This window comes from Mobula hypostoma, chromosome 9 (assembly GCF_963921235.1).
Source record: "Mobula hypostoma chromosome 9, sMobHyp1.1, whole genome shotgun sequence".
In the NCBI taxonomy this organism is placed as follows: Eukaryota; Metazoa; Chordata; class Chondrichthyes; order Myliobatiformes; family Myliobatidae; genus Mobula; species Mobula hypostoma.
In genome coordinates, this window is record NC_086105.1 from 130,354,191 (window position 1) to 130,373,703 (window position 19,513).

Sequence of the window (19,513 nt, forward strand, 5' to 3'; positions counted from 1 at the left end):
GTCAGACTCCCCCTTCTCCAGCCCTGTATCTCTTTCTCTAATCAACTTCCCAGTTCTTATTTCATCCCTCTCCCTTCAGCTTTCACCTATCACCCTGTGTTTCTCTCTTCCCTCCCCACCTTTTGAATCTACTCCTCAGCTTTTTTTCTCCAGTCTTGTTGAAAGGTCTCAGCCCGAAACGTCAACTGTACTCTTCTCCTGCAGCATTTTGTGCGTGGTGCTTGATTTCCAGCATCTGCAGATTTGCTTATACTGTAGTCTTATTGACTCTACTGACAAGGCTCATTCACGAAAGATACACACTTTGTCTAGACATCATGCAGAGTGTTGGAGAAGAAGGAATGGGAAAGAAAAAATGTTACTGACTAATAATTAGGCAGAGAAAAATAAAAATGTTGATCAATGCATCAGTAAGTGCTTTATCCGTAAGTCAGTTCTTCTTGTCTCTGAATCTGCGTGGGTGAAGGAAACTTTTTAATCTCAAATTTTGCTAGAGGCTTGTTAATTTTAGATTCATGAATATTAGCAACATAGCATAGTGTCTTATGATGATGCTTTTGAGAAACAGTTTTAGTCAAGAATCTTTCACTAATGTGAACTTGCGACATAATTTATTGTCCATACAGACAAGTATCTCATCCCCCATTCTAATGTTTCTGATGTCTATAATTAAAAATACATCTTTACAATACTGGAAGTTTGTGTCAAGTATGCTTCGTGGATTGATGTGACTGACCTAGTTTACAATCTTAGCAGATAGGAGGAAAGTGGAAATAAAGTTGTGTTGCATTGAAGTTTTTAAAAGCTTTCAATGTGCTAACTTTATGTTGAATGTATGGGAAAGCCTATAGGCACATTTTTAAGATTTAAAATTTAGTCAAAAAATTAAATGTATTTCCATTGTACCTTTCATAACCTCTGGTTAGCCTACAGCACTTTACAGCTATTGAGCTTCTTTCGAAATGTAGTCACTTTTCTAATGTTTGGAAATGAGGCAGGAAATTTACACTTAGAAAGATGCCACAAAACACCAAATAACTAGGTAGTCTAAAATTATAGTTCGTGACAAAAATTAATGGTCAAAATAGCAGGGAGGCCTTGCTTGTTTTTATTTTAATAGTGTCATGTGATCTTTTACATCTCCTTCGGAGAGCAGAAGGAGCTTTGGATTAACATACGTTTCAAAAGATAATGGTGATGACAATAAAGCACTCGCTGACTACTGTACTGAAGAGCCAAGGTAGAATCTGTACTCAGGCACCTGGTCTAGGGATCAAACCATTGAACAAAACTTCATTACCGTTGAGCTACCTGAAAATTTTTGCATTTTGTCACTTAGGATAGAATTGTAGTTTTAATCCATTAGTCCATCCATCAAATCAGTAGCATAGTGATTAGCATAGCACTTTACAGTGCCAGCTGTAAGTTCAGGGTTTGTCAGGAGATTGTGCATTCTCCATGTGACCGTGTAGGTTTCATCTGGGTGCTCTGGTTTCCTCCCACATACAAACTAGGGTTAGTATGTTGCAGGCATGCTGGTGCCTGACATATGGCGACACTTGCAGGTTGCCCCAGCCCATATCAGACTGTGTTGGACGTTGATGCAAACAACACATTTTACTGTGTTTCAGTGTTTCTATGTACATGTGACAAATAAAGCTAATCTTTAATCTCTTTAAATCTAATTGAGTGGTATTGGCCAAGAAAAACTCAGTTAAAGAAGCGAAGTGAAGAACTCTGTCAGGCTTGGTCAACATGTGGTCCAGCAACACAAAGTAGTTATCCAGATTGGCAAGTCTAGCTGAAGAAGACTTGATAGTAGGGAGTTCTAGATATCAGGAACATGCTGTATGTGTAATTTGCTTTGTGCATTTCAAATAATTCACAAATGAATTACTTATTTTGCAATTTTTACAGAAATTGACTGGGTGTTGGCATTTGCCTAGGTTCTTCAACTTGTTCCTAGGCATTAGCAATTTTTATTTCCTGTTAATGTCTTATTTAGCAAGAGCTTACTAACTATTAAGAATTTACTTCATTCCTCCAATATATTAGTGCTGTGTATTTAAATTTATTTTTGATGTACTGGAATGAAAAAGACAGAGACAGTGTCCACAGAGGGTCTTTCAGTAAATTCTGTAGTCAGAAGTTGTATCAAGTTGAAATGTTTGGAAGGAAGAAGAGCAAAGACCCGGAATACAAAGGTTTGAATGGACTATGTTCAGTATGCTGTTACTGTATAACCTACATAGTTTTCAGCAAGGAAGAGTGACCCTGAAATTCTGCTAGTTATGGTGGGGAAAGCATCTATGTAGAATTTGGCTTTTATGCAAGGAAACAGCATCTCAATATGGTGTTAATTAAAATGCTTCAACATGTGAGGAACAAGGATCTGTAGCTTTGCCCCCTGTTGTGCATGATCTCAGTCTGTGTCAGCTCTTGGAAAAAGGCCCACAGTGCTGGAGTAAGATCTGTTTGACGTTGCCAATGGAATTGAAAGCATCATCACGTGGAGACTGTTGCATTAATAAAAATGATTTGCATCCCTTCTCTTTGCCTTTCATGGTCTGTTTCATTTGCATTAGAACTTTGCTTTGTTGAAACTTGGACAGAGGTCCTTATTGTGCCCGTGCCAATGTTTGTGAAAGATGCTACTTATGCACTAGCTATCACTGTATCTCCAATCTCCTCTGCCAATGCCACTGATATCACTGGAAGCAACGCACTCACAGTTCACAGAACTGACTCATGCTAAACAACATAATTGGCAAGATCTTCTTCAGGGTTTTCTCTTGATCAACTTCCATAGTGTTGTTGAAAAATTCTTAATTATATGGAGAGGGTTTCTGCAACAGCTATAATGGCTAATTGGGCTATTTACAACAGGCACCAGAGGAGGTTATTGTACAAGTGGGTGCATGCAGTTTAGTGGACTTACTGCCTCTTCAGCTTTGGTGCACCTCAGAGGATGACAGCACTGCCAAGTGGTAGAAACAAGGTGCACGAAAATTTGAAAAGGTTGGTTTTGGTATACTTCTGGCTTTTTATACTACTTATTTAATTTAATTTTTAATATATATATTTCTCACAGTAATTTATAGTTTTTTTATTATGTATTGCATTGTACTGGTGCCTCAAAACAACAGGTTTCTCAACATATGCTAATGATATTAAACTTGATTCTGACTTCCTAAAACAGCAGTCTTATCTGTAACTGCTAAGTATTCTTTCCAGTGTATTGTATCTTCTACGTCCTCAGTTGGCAGATACCGCTGATGAACCAGATCTGTGCAGTAAAACAAGCCACTTGATAGAAACTCAGAACAGGAATTGGAAATTAAGAATTCATACAGGGTCAGGGTCCAGGCAGTGTCTGCAGCTGCTCGGCCTGTGACCAAATTTTTATCTTTGGGGCAGTTTCATTTGAATGAATTGTGGAGGGAATTAAAGATTCACCAGCTGCTCCAGAATTTAGGCCTGGGTTCTTTTAACTCCTAGGCTTCCTTTTAATTTCCACAGATAAACTTTCCATCTGCTCTGAGTGGAAAATTGAAGGCACGGAGGGCACATAGATAAACTAGTTAGATGGCAGGATTAGCTGCTGGTTCTGTCCTCTGGGAATCTTGTTATCAGAGAGAATGAGGCAAAGGCCACTGTGGTAAACCATATATATATATGTTGTAACTGGGTTACCTGTCTGGACACACCCCTCTGCTGACTTCCCCTGTGGCTCCTCCCACAGATCCCTGAATAAAGGCAATTTCACCATTGCTCCTCCTCCTCAGTCCAGGGGCAGACACTCTGCATAGAGGTCACATTTTACTGTGAATAAAAGCCTTTCAGTATTTACCCTACTTCCAGTCTCTTGGAGTAATTGAAGGTGCATCAGCCGCTATAAGGAAGGTCTTTGCTTTCCTTGAAGGGCCACTGAATTAAAATTAGATCACTGAGACCTGGCGAGGTTAGTCCTGACGAAGGGTCTCGGACCGAAACGTCGACTGTACCTCTTCCTAGAGATGCTGCCTGGCCTGCTGTGTTCACCAGCAACTTTGAAGGGAGAAGGTGGCTGGGTGGTGGAAGAGCGATAAAGAAAAAGCTGGGCAGGGTAGGTGGAAGAGGTAAAGGGTCACAGAAGAAGGAATTTCATTGAAGAGGACAATGGATCATGGAGGAAATGGAAGGAGGAGGGGAAGTGATGGGCAGGTGAGGGGAAGAGAAGGGGTGAGAGGATATTCAGAATAGGGAATGGAAAAAGAGAGAAGGAGAGAGGGGGATAAATTACTAGAAGTTGGAGAAATTGATGTTCATGTTATCAGGTTGGAGACAACCCAGACGGAATAGCAGATGTTGCACCTCCAATTTGAGTTTGGCCTAATGATGGCAGTTATGGAGGCTATGGACAGTTAATGAATATTAATTGGATCACACCTTAATAGGAAGTAATGAAGTTCAAATGAAGATTAAAAATGATTTATTTTGGTTACCTGGCCTATCAAGACTGTTTTGCCATTCAGCAAGGTCAAGGATTAAGTTGTCTGCCCTATTCTGCTACCTTTAGCTCCTATTCATTTTTCTTCCCATCTCTGAGTATACTTTTCAACTAAATATTCACATTCCTATTGAGTAAAAAGTACCTAAGGATCATAATCCTCATTGTAAAGCAATTACTCCTCTGCTTAGTCCCAAACAACTGATACCTTAATTTGGAATAATGACTCTGATTCAACATTTTCAACCCAAGGGAAACAGCTTCTCAGTACTTATTAAACTCACTAATAATTGCACTTGCACCTTATCACCTCATATTCCTTATGAGCTGATATTATTTAATTTATCCTCATAGGCCAGCTTTCTCATCTCAGGAACCAGTCTAGCAAATCTTCACTGAAATTCCTATTAGGGAAGCAACACACACGAAATGCTGGAGGAATTCAGCAGGCCAGGCAGCACCTATGTAAAAGAGTACAGTCGAAGTGTTTCGGTCTGAAACGTTGACTGTACTTTTTTCCATAGATGCCTCCTGGCCTGCTGAGTTCCTCCAACATTTTGTGTGTGTTGCTCTGCGTTTCTAGCATCTGCAGGTTTTCTCTTGTTTCCTATAAGGCAAGTGAGTTTTACCACCGTCCCTCTAAGAGTGAAGAACAGAACTGAATTTAGCAAGGATAGAGAGGTAGTCAATGCCAATTGGAAGGCATCTGGAAGAATCCCTTAGTAATGACTCTGTCCATGAGACCATAAAGTAGGAACAGAATTAGGCCACTCATTCTTTCAAATCTGCATTGCCAAACCACCATGGCTGATTTATTATCCCCTTCAACACCATTCTCTTGCCTTCTCCCCATAACCCTTGCTACCCTGATTAATCAAGAACCTATCAACTTCCACCTTAAATATACTAAGACTTGGTCTGCACAGCTGTCTGTGGCAATGAATTCCGCATATTTACTACCCTCTGGCTTAAGAAATTTTTCCCCATCTTTGTTCTAAATGGCTGTCCCTCTGTTCTGAAGCTGTGCCCATTGGTTTTAGACTCCTCCGCTATTGGAAACATCCTTTACACATTTACTTTATATAGGCCTTTCAATATTCAATAGGTTACATTGAGATTCCCCCCACCCCACCTCATTCTCTAAACCCCAGTGAATATAGGCCCAGAGCCATCAAACACTCCTCATACATTAATCTTTTCCTTACTGGAATCATTCTTTTGAATGCCCTCTGGACCGCCTCCAGTGAAAGCATATCTTTTTTTACATAAGGGGCTCAAAACTGCTCACAATACTCCAAGCATGGTCTGACCAATGCCTTATAAAACCTCAGCATTACACCCTTGCTTTTGTATTCAAGTCCTCATGAAATGTATGCTAACATTGCATTTGCTTTCCTTACCAATGATTCAACCCACAAGTTACCCTCTAGGGAATCCTGCACAAGGACTCCCAAGTTCCTTTGCACCTCTGATTTTTGAATTTTCTCCCCACTTACAAAATATTCCACGTCTTTATTCCTTCTACCAAAGTGCATGACCATGCACATCTTTACACTACATTCCATCTGCCACTTCTTTACCCATTCTCCCAATCTGTCAAAGTCCTTCTGCAGATACCTTGCTTCCTCAACACTACTTGCACCTCCACCTATCTTCGTATCATCTGCAAACTTGGCCACAAAGTCATCAATTTCTTCATCCAGGTCATTGGCATATAATGTGAAAAGAGGCAATCTCAATACAGACCTGTAAGGCACACCACTAGTCACCAACCGCCAAACAGAAAAGGTTCCCTTTATTCCTACTCTTTGTCTCCTACCGTTTAGCCAAATCTTCTATCCATGCTGGTATCTTTCCTGTTATACCATGGAAATACAATAACCAACATCCACTGACTTTCCTTTGTCTATCCTGCCTGTTATTTCCTCAAAAGATTTCCAACAGATTTATCAGGCAAGATTTCTCCTTAAGGAAACCATGCTGACTTTGGCATATTTTGTCATGTACCTCCAAGTACCCGAAAACCTTATCCTTAATAATAGGCTCCAACATCTTTCCAACCACTGAAGTCAGGCTAACTGCCTTATAATTTCCTTTCCTCTGCCTCCCTCCGTTCTTAAAGAGTAACATTTGCAATTTTCCAGTCCACTAAAGCTATTCTAGAATCTAGTGATTATAATGCCTCCACAATCTCTTCAGCTATCTCTTTCAGAGCTGTGGGGTGTAATCCATCTGGTCCAGGTGACTTACCTACCTTCAGATTTTTTCACACTTCTCAAGCACTTTCTCCTTAGTAATAGCAACTTCTGCCCTCTGACACTCTCGCATTCTGGCATCTTGCTAGTATCTTCCACAATAAAGACTGATGAAAAATACTTATTAAGATCATTTGCCATTTCTTTTTCCACCATTACTATCTCTCCAGCGTCATTTTTCAGTGGCCTACTATCTACTTTCATCTCTTTTACTCTTCATATTGTATCTTCTTTTATATTGTTGGCTAGCTTACCTTCATATTTCATCTTTTCTCTCTTTCTGGCTTTTTAGTTGCCTTCTGTTCATTATTAAAGCTTCCCAATCCTCTTTTGCTTTTATGCTGTATTTGATTTTGCCTGTCAGCTATGATTGCCTCATACTCCCTTTAGAATGCTTCTTCATCTTTGGAATATGTCTTTCCTGCACCTTCTGAATTACTCCCAGAAACTCCATCCATCTCTGTTCTGCCATCATCCCGGCTAGTGTCCTCTCTCATGCCTTCGTAGTTCCTTTTCCTCTACTGTAATGCTGTTACATTTGATTTTAGCTTCTCCTCAACCTGCAGGGTGAATTCTATCATATTTTGATCACTGTCTCTTAAGGGCTCCTTTAACTTAAACTCCCTAATCAAATTTGGATCATTACATAACACCCATTTCAGAGCTGCCATTTCTCGTGGGCTCAACCACAAACTGCTCTAAAAAGCCATTTCATAGGCATTCTACAAATTCCCTCTCTTGGGATCCAGCACCAAACTGACTTTCCCAGTCTATCTGCATCTTGAAATCCCATGACTATCGTAACCTTACCCTTCTTACTTGCCTGTTCTATCTCCTGTTGTAATTCGTAACCCTATTCTGGCTGCTGTTTGGAGGGCCTGTATATAACTTCCATCAGGGTCATTTTACCCTTGCAGTTTCTTAACTCTCAGACAAGGATTCTACATCGTCTGATCCTAGAGAACTGTATATCACCTCTTTCTGAGAATTTTATTCCATTTTTTTTGCAGCAGAGCCTCTCTGTCTACCTGCCTATCCTTTCAATACTTTGCTTATCCTTGGATGTTAATCTCCCAACTGTGATCTTTCAGCCACAACTCAGTGATGCCCACAATATCATACCTGTCAATCTCTTAACTGTGCTAAAAGATTATCTACCTTATCCTGTGTACTGCATGCATTCAAATATAACACCCTCTTCCTCATCCTGTGTTCATCAGGCTTTTTGATTTTGGCCCTGTTACACTTCGACTCATCCCACTGACTGCAATTTTGCTCTATCATCTGCCTGTCCTTCCTCACAGTCTCACTACACACTGCATCAAGTTGTATACAACTAGCCCATCCTTAGCCCTATCACTCTGGTTCCCATCCCGCTGCCAAAATAGTTTAAACCCTTCCTAACAGCTCTAGCAAAGATATTGGTTCTCCTCGGCGTTAGATGTAACCCAACCTTTTTGTACAACCTTGTCAATGTTTGGAGGCTTGTGTGCCTCAATGCCTCGGAGAGCTATGTTGGCTGGAGTCAAGGCATTATGCTTTGGCTCTTGGCAGGGTCACCTATGCCAAACAGGTCAATGGGTAGAGGCCAGACTAAGAGTGATCCACTGGTGTTCCACCTTTGGCGGTTCAGCTCAGAGCTAACAACTCTGACTGGTAAAACAAAATTACGGAACCAGCAATGAAGAACCCTTCTACATCCGAGTACGATGGTACTCCTGTGTCTTCACTCGGGACCTGCATGACTGACAGGAATGAAAACTGGGTGGAAGCTACTGACATGATGAAGGAAGCCCTAACGCCACTAGAGATAGAGGACCTTCATTCCTGCCCTAAACACCAGTGGTGTAATGGGCATTGCCTTGTCTATACCTTCCCCAGCAGAGATCCCAATGGTCCAGAGATCTGAAACCTTGCCGCTGCACCAATTCTTCAGCCACACATTCATCTGCCAAATCATTCTATTATCCTCACTGGCACATGACACAGGCAGAAATCCAGAGATCACTGTCCCCTGGAGTTCCTGCTTTTCAGCTTTCTACCTAACTCTCTATATTGACATTATAATCCTTGACTCACATAGCAAATCTTCTGATTCAATCTTGCCACCATCCCAGACTGAAAACAAGTCAAAAAAGCCATATGCCAACTGAAAAACAATAATGCCTTGGGAGCAGACAATATCCCTCTCTTAAACTTGAAGTAGAGGAACCTCAGCTGCAAATTCACAGCCTTATCACAATCTTGGCATTAAAAGTTTTCATCATCAGTTTTGACATTTCTTGTCAGTTTTGCTGTATTTTGATTTCTCTGACCTGTATTTCTTGGTCATCTTTTGCCAAAATGTTAAAGCTTTTCAGTTCTTGGGCTTTCTACTCTTTTGGTATTGTTGTTCAAGGTTTTCACCAATATAATACTGTACCATGTTTCCAGTGGGGGTTTTCAACTGTTTTCCCTTTCATATCTATGAAGAAATTTGAAACTCTAACTTTTCAATTTATCTTTGCCAACTTGACCCAAGACCTAATTTCAGACTTTAGTACATCACACTGAGATGTGATCCAAATTGTATCTTCTTGATCACTCCACGCAATTCCACAATATCACTAAGTCTCTGGATGCACGACTAGATCTAAAATAGGTTTACACAAAATATGCATGGAAAAGACTGATAGGACATTGCTACCTGCTAAGAATTTTGTACATCATTGCATGTACCTCAAAAAATTAGTCAGAGTTCAAATGGGAAGTTGGAAAGATTAGAAATGTCACTAATTTAAATCTCTAAGCGCTGAGTTCCCTGACTCCAATGAATCACAAATATTATTTATGGGTGGAAAAGTATGCTTTCTATGTAGAAAATCATTTTTCAGGTGTATTGGGAATGCCAAGCCAATGACTGAATGGATGTAGGGAGATTCTGTGGATCTGTTTACTTACCTGTTGTTTACATTGCAGGATCCTTGACTGTTTCTATCACTGACATGAGAGCACCTTTGGTTGGAGCCTCTGGCGGCGTTTATGCGCTCTGTTCTGCACACTTGGCCAATGTTGTCATGGTAATAATTTTATTTTTCCCTAGCAGTTATATAAAATAATACAAATAAACCAAAGGTGTATTGAGCTACAATGGATGTGATTTAGCATCAGGTTATTTTTTTCTTTGACACAGTGTAAGCCCTGAAATATGTAGAGACTCTATGTTCATCTGAGAACACTCAGTCCTTGCCAAGTTACCATCCGAACACAGCACTGCACTTTGGCATTATAGGAGATTCTAAAGTATTAATAACCACTTCTTTTAGAAGGATGAATAGAGACGAAAGTGAAGAAACTCATTCTTGGTTGCATGCATTATGCTTGAGGAAGTTGATCTTGCTTATTACATTCTGCTATTAAAATTTCATTTAGTTGATGTCACTGGGATGAATTTTGGAATATAGGTGGATCCAGTATTGGATCTGTAATTCACATTCTGTCCAAATGATCAAAGCCAGGTTTCTACCCCCAAGTCCCTGATACAGGTTGAAACACTTAAGTCCAGCATTCTGTAGTCCAACATATTTTGAACTTGTAGTATAAATCTGTACTGATTAACAACTCTAACTAAGATCTAATCTTAGATAGTGAGCAGTAAAGATGTCAGGAAAGACAGGCAGGTGATAGAGCAAATTTGTAGCCATTGGGATGAGTTGCAGTGCAATAAAGTTGCAGTGAAATCAAAGCAAAAAGTACCAAATACTGGTCTTAAGGTGTTATACTTAAATGCATGCAGCATAGGGAGTAAGGTGGATGATCTTGTTTTACAGCTACAGATTGGCAGGTATGATATTGTGGCCATCACTGAGACGTGGCTAAAGGATGCATGTCTCTGGGAGCTGAACGTCCAAGGATACACGGTGTATCAGAAGGATAGGAAGGTAGGCAGAGGGGGAGGCGTGGCTTTATTGGTATGAAGTGATATTAAATCATTAGAAAGAGGTGATATAGGATCGGAAAGTGTAGAATCTGTATGGGTTGAGCTAAGAAATTGCAAGGGTAAAAGGACCCTGATGGCAGTTATTTATAGGCCTCCAAACAGCTGCAGGGATGTGGACTACAAATTACAACTGGAAATAGAAAAGGCTTGTCAGAAGAGCAGTGTTATGACAATTGTGGGGGATTTTAACATGTGAGTGAATTGGGAAAATCAGGTCGGCACTGGATTTCAAGAGAGAGAATTTGTAGAATGTTTGCAAGATGGATTTTTAGAACAGCTTGTTGTTGAGCCCACTAGGGGATCAACTTTACTGGATTGGGTATTGTGTAATGAACTGGAGGTGATTAGAGAGATTGAGGTGAAGGAACCCTTAGGAGGCAGTGATCATAACATGATTGAGTTCACTGTGACATTTGAAAAAGAGAAGCCGAAATCTGATGTGTCGTTATTTCAGTGGAGTAAAGGAAATTACAGTGGCATGAGAGAGGAACTGGCCAAAGTTGACTGGAAAGGGACACTGGCGGGAAGGACGGCAGAGCAGCGGTGGCTGGAGTTTATGCGAGAAGTGAGGAAGGTGCAAGACAGGTATATTCCAGAAAAGAAGAAATTTTCGAATGGAAAAAGGATGCAACCGTGGTTGACAAGAAAAGTCAAAGCCAAAATTAAAGCAAAGGAGAGGGCATACAAGGAGGCAAAAATTAGTGGGAAGGCAGAGGATTGGGAAGTTTTTAAAACCTTACAAAAAGAAACTAAGACGGTCATTAAGAGAGAAAAGATGAACTATGAAAGGAAGCTAGCAAATAACATCAAAGAGGATACTAAAAGCTTTTTCAAGTATATAAAGAGTAAAGGACAGGTGAGAGTAGATATAGGACCAATAGAAAATGATGCTGGAGAAATTGTAATAGGAGATAAGGAGATGGCAGAGGAACTGAACGAGTATTTTGCATCAGTCTTCACTGAGGAAGACATCAGCAGTATACCGGACACTCAAGGGTGGCAGGGAAGAGAAGTGTGCGTAGTCACAATTACGACAGAGAAAGTACTCAGGAAGCTGAATAGTCTAAAGGTAGATAAATCACCCGGACCAGATGGAATGCACCCACATGTTCTGAAGGAAGTCGCTGTGGAGATTGCGGCGGCATTAGCGATGATCTTTCAAAAGTCAATAGATTCTGGCATGGTTCTGGAGGACTGGAAGATTGCAAATGTCACTCCGCTATTTAAGAAGGGGGGAAGGAAGCAAAAAGGAAATCATAGATCTGTTAGCTTGACATCAGTGGTTGGGAATTTGTTGGAGTCGATTGTCAAGGATGAGGTTACAGAGGACCTGGAGGCATATGACAAGATAGGCAGAACTCAACATGGATTCCTTAAAGGAAAATCCTGCCTGACAAACCTATTACAATTTTTTGAGGAAATTACTAGTAGGCTAGACAAGGGAGATGCAGTGGATGTTGTATATTTGGATTTTCAGAAGGCGTTTGACAAGGTGCCACACATGAGGCTACTTAACAAGATAAGAGCGCATGGAACTACGAGAAAGTTACATACGTGGATGGAGCGTTGGCTGATTGGCAGGAAACAGAGAGTGGGAATAAAGGGATCCTATTCTGGTTGGCTGCTGGTTACCAGTGGTGTTCCACAGGGGTCCATGTTGGGGCTGCTTCTTTTTACATTGTACATCAACGATTTGGATTATGGAATAGATGGCTTTGTGGCTAAGTTTGCTGACGATACGAAGATAGGTGGAGGGGCCGGTAGTGCTGAGGAAACGGAGAGTCTGCAGAGAGACTTGGATAGATTGGAAGAATGGGCAAAGAAGTGGCAAATGAAGTACAATGTTGGAAAGTGTATGGTTATGCACTTTGGCAGAAGTAATAAACAGGCAGACTATTATTTAAATGGGGAAAGAATTCGAAGTTCTGAGCTGCAATGGGACTTGGGAGTCCTCGTACAGGATACCCTTAAGGTTAACCTCCAGGTTGAGTCGGTAGTGAAGAAGGTGAATGCAATGTTGGCATTCATTTCTAGAGGAATAGAGTATAGGAGCAGAGATGTGATGTTGAGGCTCTATAAGGCACTGGTGAGACCTCACTTGGAGTACTGTGGGCAGTTTTGGTCTCCTTATTTAAGAAAGGATGTGCTGACGTTGGAGAGGGTACAGAGAAGATTCACTAGAATGATTCCGGGAATGAGAGGGTTAACATATGAGGAACGTTTGTCCGCTCTTGGACTGTATTCCTTGGAGTTTCGAAGAATGAGGGGAGACCTTATAGAAACATTTCGAATGTTGAAAGGCATGGACAGAGTGGATGTGGCAAAGTTGTTTCCCATGATGGGGGAGTCTAGTACGAGAGGGCATGACTTAAGGATTGAAGGGCGCCTATTCAGAACAGAAATGCGAAGAAATTTTTTAGCCAGAGGATGGTGAATCTATGGAATTTGTTGCCACGGGCAGCAGTGGAGGCCAAGTCATTGGGTGTATTTAAGGCAGAGATTGATAGGTATCTGAGTAGTCAGGGCATCAAAGGTTATGGTGAGAAGGTGGGGGAGTGGGACTAAGTGGGAGAATGGATCAGCTCATGATAAAATGGCAGAGCAGACTCGATGGGCCGAATGGCTGACTTCTGCTCCTTCGTCTTGTGGTCTTATGGTCTAATCATGACCTAAAATCAATTAAGATGTATAGCAACTATCACAACTTTTGTGATTTCAGTGTTTTAGACTTACAGAAACCTTAGGTTATAGGCAATTCTTGGAACCTTTACATACCTGAGGAGGGCTTATACTTGAATAATGAGTATCGCTCCTGTTCAGAGGAAGGTGATCAGGGGGACAGTTGCTGTGGTTCGGTACCAGTCGGGTCACAAGAGTTTCAATTATATTCCAAAATCCAGTTTTGGAACATGTGGCCCCGTAGCCATATGTTTTAACTAGGTGTCCAGACGTGTGAGAGCATCTTGACATTTTTGTCTGTAGAACATGCTCTTCCTTTTCCTTTCCCCACCTCTCACTATCCAGATGAAACTGGATTGAAAAGCAGTTAAATAAGAGCAGGGAAACAGCCCATTTTATTAATTCCTTGATCTGTATAAATGCAATTTTAAATGGCAACTAAGGCGATGGGATCCAGTGACAGAGAATTGGATGTAGCTGAGATATGCCCAGGGCAATGTGCAAAGATAGTTTTGGCTCCATCTGTGACTGCAAATATAACATTTTCAGATCAGGTGCACATTCTAATATCTGACTCTTGAAGCTTGCTCATCAATTGAAGCAGACACCAGCATGTTGGTGCCATCCGGTGGCTAAAATCAGAAGGACACTTTGATAGAAATAAAGACAAGTAGAGATAAGCAACTGCAGATGGAGGGATCTGGAACAATAGAAAAACAATCTGCTGGAGGAACTCAGCATGTCAGGCAGCATCTGCAAAGGGAAATGAAGTCTAGATGCAAGGTCTCCTCGGGGAGAAGGCTGGGAACTGGGGTTGAGGAGGAGATAGAATAAAGGATCAGCCAATCAGCCATGACTGAATGGCAGAGCAGACTCGATGGGCCAGATGGCCTAATTCTGCTCCTATGTCTTACGGTCTTATGAAACGTCAATTATCCAATTCCCTCCACAGATGCTGCCTGACCCACTGAACTCTTCCAGTGGTTTGTTAGAGGTTTGGAATGACATTGGCAGCCTAATTTTGTAAGATGTAAATTAGGTAACAGCTCAACAATGGCAGCATGCTTATTTAAATATAAGTATTATAGTTCTAACTGTCAATGAATAACTTGCAACAAATGGATTGCTTTCCAGTTAATTGCATTTAACTATCTCATCGAAAGTAATTTAGCATTAAAATAGAGACATAGAGTTGTACAATGATGAAGCAGAACTTTTGGCCAACCATATCCATGGCTATCAAGTACCCTTCCACGCTAAACAAGAGAAAACCTGCAGAAGGTGGAAATCAACGTAATCCACACAAAATGCTGGAGAAACTCGGCAGGCCAGGCAGCATCCGTGGAAAAGAGTAAACAGACGATGTTTCGGGCTAAGACCCTACATCAGGATCTTTTCCATTTACCAGTCTCTATGCCTCAGCAATTCAAATACTCGTCTAGGTACTTAAATGTTGCAAGTACCTACTTCCATCATCCACTCACACAGTGAGTTCCGTATTCCAACTATCCCCTCAGTAGAAAAAATTCTTCCTCAGATCCCCTCTAAACCTCTTCCCCCTTATGCTAAACCCATGCCCGCTAGTTTTACATACTTTTGCCATGATCTGTTTTTTATTTAAGTTATTTTATCAGTAATTTTAAAAATTAAGTTATTGCTTTGCTAAACAGTTTTGTGACAAATGAAGGAGGATTTTGCAATTTCCTGATATCCAGATCATGATATATATTGTGGGGCACTATTATCCATGTCTACCTAAAATTCCTCCCTTCATTAATTTAGCTTTAATCCATTTATCTTCAATGTATATGCATGTCTAGACTTAGACAAAGGCAGATGAACCATATCCTTTTTATTTATGACATCCAACCATCTGTGTAAAATAAAAGTATTTCATTATTGGTGCAGAGATGATAAAAGATAGTCATGTAACTGAATTAGAGGCGACTGCCTCTGAGGGTGGTAATCAGTCTAACATTTTATAATAATACAGAGGCTGCATTTAGGCCATTGGCACTCCCTGTTATTAAAGAATAAATCATGTAATATGTTCCACTAACTGTCCTATGCTGCAAGTATTGACTGAGTTGCTCTGCTTTTCCAAGGTTGTGCTTCATTAGTTTACATTCTCTACATTGAAAGACATGGAATTGCTGTTCTTAATGTGATAACTACTTAATAGACACACTAGAAAATATAGAGGTTGATGACTCAGAGCTAAATAGGTTTTTAACAGTGCATGTCCTATTTGTTAACAAATAACAATTAATTTTCAGGCTAGAGATTATGCCTGTGGTGTCTATCTATAGGTTAGAATTATTGTTCTGGGTGTTAAAAGCAAAATACGGTTTTCTTTCTGTTTCACCTTTCACTTAATATCAGCTTTTTTTCTTGTTATTTTGTTTCCTGAGGATGATTTGTCTTTGAATTAAATATTTTAATTTACAATTCCTGGTTTGGACTCTGCATGGGTCAGGAAGGATTCTAAAATCTGGTTGGTTAAGGAGATCTGCTGTTGGTTTCCCAGTTCACTGTGGCACTGCTTCACATTCCTAGCCATCATCACAGAAGTGAACACAGGAGCTCATAGAAAGCTTATGAATAAGTGTAAGTATCATGAATAACAAGTACCATTTATGAACACTGACTGCATAATCCAGGCTGTGGAATGCAATACTCCAGTTTATATCTGCACCAGGATGCCAAGACAGAATATTAAATAACACCAGTTCCCCAAATTTACTGTAAGAAAACCCATGCTGCTCTAATCTGGAACCAGAAACACAATTTACCACATGAATTTACATGATGCATAAAGCTGAATCCATGAGGATAATTATATTCCTCTTTTACATTCTCACTTTTATTGACAGAAAATACATTAAATTGGATTTGAAAGTTACTGGTTTTAAAAAAAAAAGGTATAAAATATATAAATTGTGCCACTGTGAACTAGAGTAATAGAAAGGCATTACATTTGCACAGGCCTTTCATGTCTTTAGGGTATCTAGTTAATTCTGTGGATGTGGAAGCCAGTTTGTTCAAAGGAACAACCAGTTAGCCTGCCTTTGGTTGTATTATTGAGAGGTGAAAGTTTTCTAGTGTACCAAAATAACTTCTCCACTCTTCTAATAGTACACATGGTTCTCTTCTGTTCACTTGAGTGAGCAGACGGGGACTTTAGTTCAATGTCTCATCTGAAAGATTTTACTACCAGCATTATCTCAATAACGGGTTATGGGTCATATCTTGGATTGGGACCTTGAACCCTTCCCACTTAGGGATAAGGTTCATCCAAGGTTAATGTTTGCAGCATAACAGACCCCAATTGTTATTTATTGTATTTTTACAGAACTGGGCAGGAATGAGGTGTCCTTATAAACTGCTCCGAATGATACTGGCACTTGTCTGCAGTAAGTACTGTGATTTTAGGTGGTTTGTTTACCTTGGTATCTTTAAGAACCATAACCATTACTCTATGTGTACATCAAAATTATTCAGTATCCCTCCGTTTTCCACACAGGCTCACAAGAGTGTTTATTCACTATGAAGACCATGGCTCATCATTTTTTTAATATAATAAACAGTTACATCTGCTGTTATTTAATTTCTCATTGAGAAGCACCAAAGGTACGAAGCAAGACTGGCACATCCCAGTGGCAGATTTCCACTCCGGTTATTTTTTCATTTGGCTTGCTGCGAGGAGTTCTGGCTACTTGCCCAGTACTAACGATGAGAGGCCCAGTACATTTTGTGAGCTAGTCTGCATTAACAAAATGCCTGGCAACCCGCCCCAGAGTGTCCAATTGTTAACAGCAGTGAGGATCTAGACAAAGGTGGATTGAGTAAGGAAGGGCTAGGAGTGATGAAACAAGAACTTGATGGTGTACTATTGAAAGAACAGGGTAGTAACTCATATTGCGTTACGTTTGTGAGAGTGCTCACCCATTACACTTAATATTATGTTTCAAAATCTCTCGCCACACCTCTCTCTTCCAGTTATGTGGGCCTTATGGTACTATAGCATGGTCCAAATGGTGATTTTAAAAACACTATATATAATTTATAATCAATGTACAATTTAGAACTTCAACTAACTAGATTATTACCAATTCTTTCTTGTCAAAATACATACAGTAGGTGTTAAATCCCTTCATGTTCACGCAGGAAGGATTGCAGTGTTATTTAGAAAATGTATATGAATAGTAAAATGACTGTGTATAGTTTGCATTTGCTATTATTAACCTCATTCCCATGTGCTGAACTTGTAAAATTGTGCTCTCATCTGTTGGCAGTGAGCTCTGAGGTTGGGCGTGCGGTTTGGCTGCGTTTCTCCCCTCCGCTGCCCTCGTCTGGCCCCCAGCCCAGCTTTATGGCACATTTGGCTGGAGCGGTGGTGGGAATCAGCATGGGACTCATCATCTTGCGCAGCTATGAGGAGAATCTCCACCAGCAGTGTGCCTGGTGGGTCATGGTGTTCTCTTATGCTGTCTTTGTCATTTTCGCAATTTTCTGGAACATTTTTGCATATGATCTCCTGGGTGTGCAGATCCCACCTCCACCGTAGGTAGCCATCGGTCTGCTTTGGAACACATCCCAACAGAGAGGTTTAGTTGGCTCTGGAACCTCTTTGCTAAAGAACAAACATTCAATGGACCTTTAAAGAACAACTGTTAAAACAGACCTCATGACTACTGAATTTTTATCATCATTGTGATCGACCGAATTTTTATCTCAACTACTTGATAATGAGCATAATCAAGAGTTAATATCACTTGCCAGTCATGGGCTTTTGAAAGTATAGATACATTGTTTACTTTAAGTGGTGAACTGGTATTGTGGAAATTTAACACTCTGCTAAAGAGTCTTCAAGCCAAGTCACTGCAAAGTTCAGATGGGTGGAGGTGCTTAACTTGATGTGAAGGGCATATTTACTTTTTGTAAAAGATACAACCTCAAAAGCATACAGTATGTCCGGAGAATTAAGGTGCAGTTGGTACAGTTGGAGATCACAGAGAAATATAGCCAGTGTGTTAACAGCCTAATGCTTTTTCAGATTATAAGTGCCCAACATCATAGACTTCCTAGTTTTGATCCATATAGGACAGTCTATCTGGAATGATGGTTTCTAGGGAATGGTTTCGAAAGCCCAAATTTAACTCATATAGAATTCATTTTACTAGTTCTCAATTTTCTCAAGAAGCTTACTGTATTTTATGTACATTTCATCAAATGGGATGTGAAAGTATATTGACAAAGTTTAAATGACAAAATTTATATTGTGAATAATGACTTACACCATCCTTAAGTCTAGTTAAACTGGTTAAGTCTAACATGTTACATTTCTTACGGATGTTTTCAAGCCAAATGTCTCAATAAATATTGACCTTGATCACAAATATCTATTTGTATATGTTTTTAAAATGACAACGTATTGATTGGTTACATATGAATAGTCACCCTTTAAAACAGAAATATTTCCATTAGTGTAATACTATTATTACGAGAGGGGAAGATTTCTATTATTTGCTTTTTATTTCCACTGGAAATCTACAGGTTTTTTTTACACTTCCATTTGTATCTCAAATAGATTGATTACAGGAGTATCCCACAGATTGCTGAATGAACCACCTAAAAAAGGAGACAGTTCCAAATTAGCAAGTACCTATCTTGCATCCGTAACTAGTAAGATAACAGAATCAAGTATCAGGAGAAATCTCAGTATCTAATTCAACTATAGCCAAAGAAGGATGGCTTAAACCAACCTTTTCAATAGTCTTGACGAGCTGTGTTTTAAATCAACTAGTGCATGCACGTGACATGCTTAGGTTTCAAAAAAGCCTTTATGTTCCATTCAAAAGGTTGGCACTGAATTTTAAATTGTGGGGTTTTCACAGAATAATTTGGGATCGGTATGATGTGACAAGGTAGGAAGTTACTACTATAGATAAGTGAAATATGAAGGTAAAGAGGATATCAATGTGAATTTGGCATTTAACATTTCCTATCTTGTCTTCTGTTTCGCGCTGCCAAAACCAAGGTGAATGTGCTATGGGCTGTATCCTCATATGTTGTAATCATGCAAGTTCAACTCACCTGTATATCTGTAAT

The 19,513-nt window shown here is 40.0% G+C and overlaps 1 protein-coding gene across 12 annotated transcripts in view; it reads left to right on the forward strand.

The window, feature by feature from the left end:
* Window positions 1–18,792, forward strand: part of rhbdl1 (rhomboid, veinlet-like 1 (Drosophila)) — a 248,693-nt gene extending 229,901 nt beyond the window's left edge. For all 12 annotated transcript variants that reach the window (XM_063059151.1, XM_063059150.1, XM_063059156.1 and 9 more), the window contains 3 exons: window positions 9,703–9,803; window positions 16,755–16,815; window positions 17,698–18,792. In XM_063059151.1, coding sequence (XP_062915221.1) covers window positions 9,703–9,803; window positions 16,755–16,815; window positions 17,698–17,969 — 434 coding nt within the window. In that variant the 3' untranslated portion in view covers window positions 17,970–18,792. The remainder of the gene's footprint in view (window positions 1–9,702; window positions 9,804–16,754; window positions 16,816–17,697) is intronic.
* Window positions 18,793–19,513: the final 721 nt, after the last annotated feature.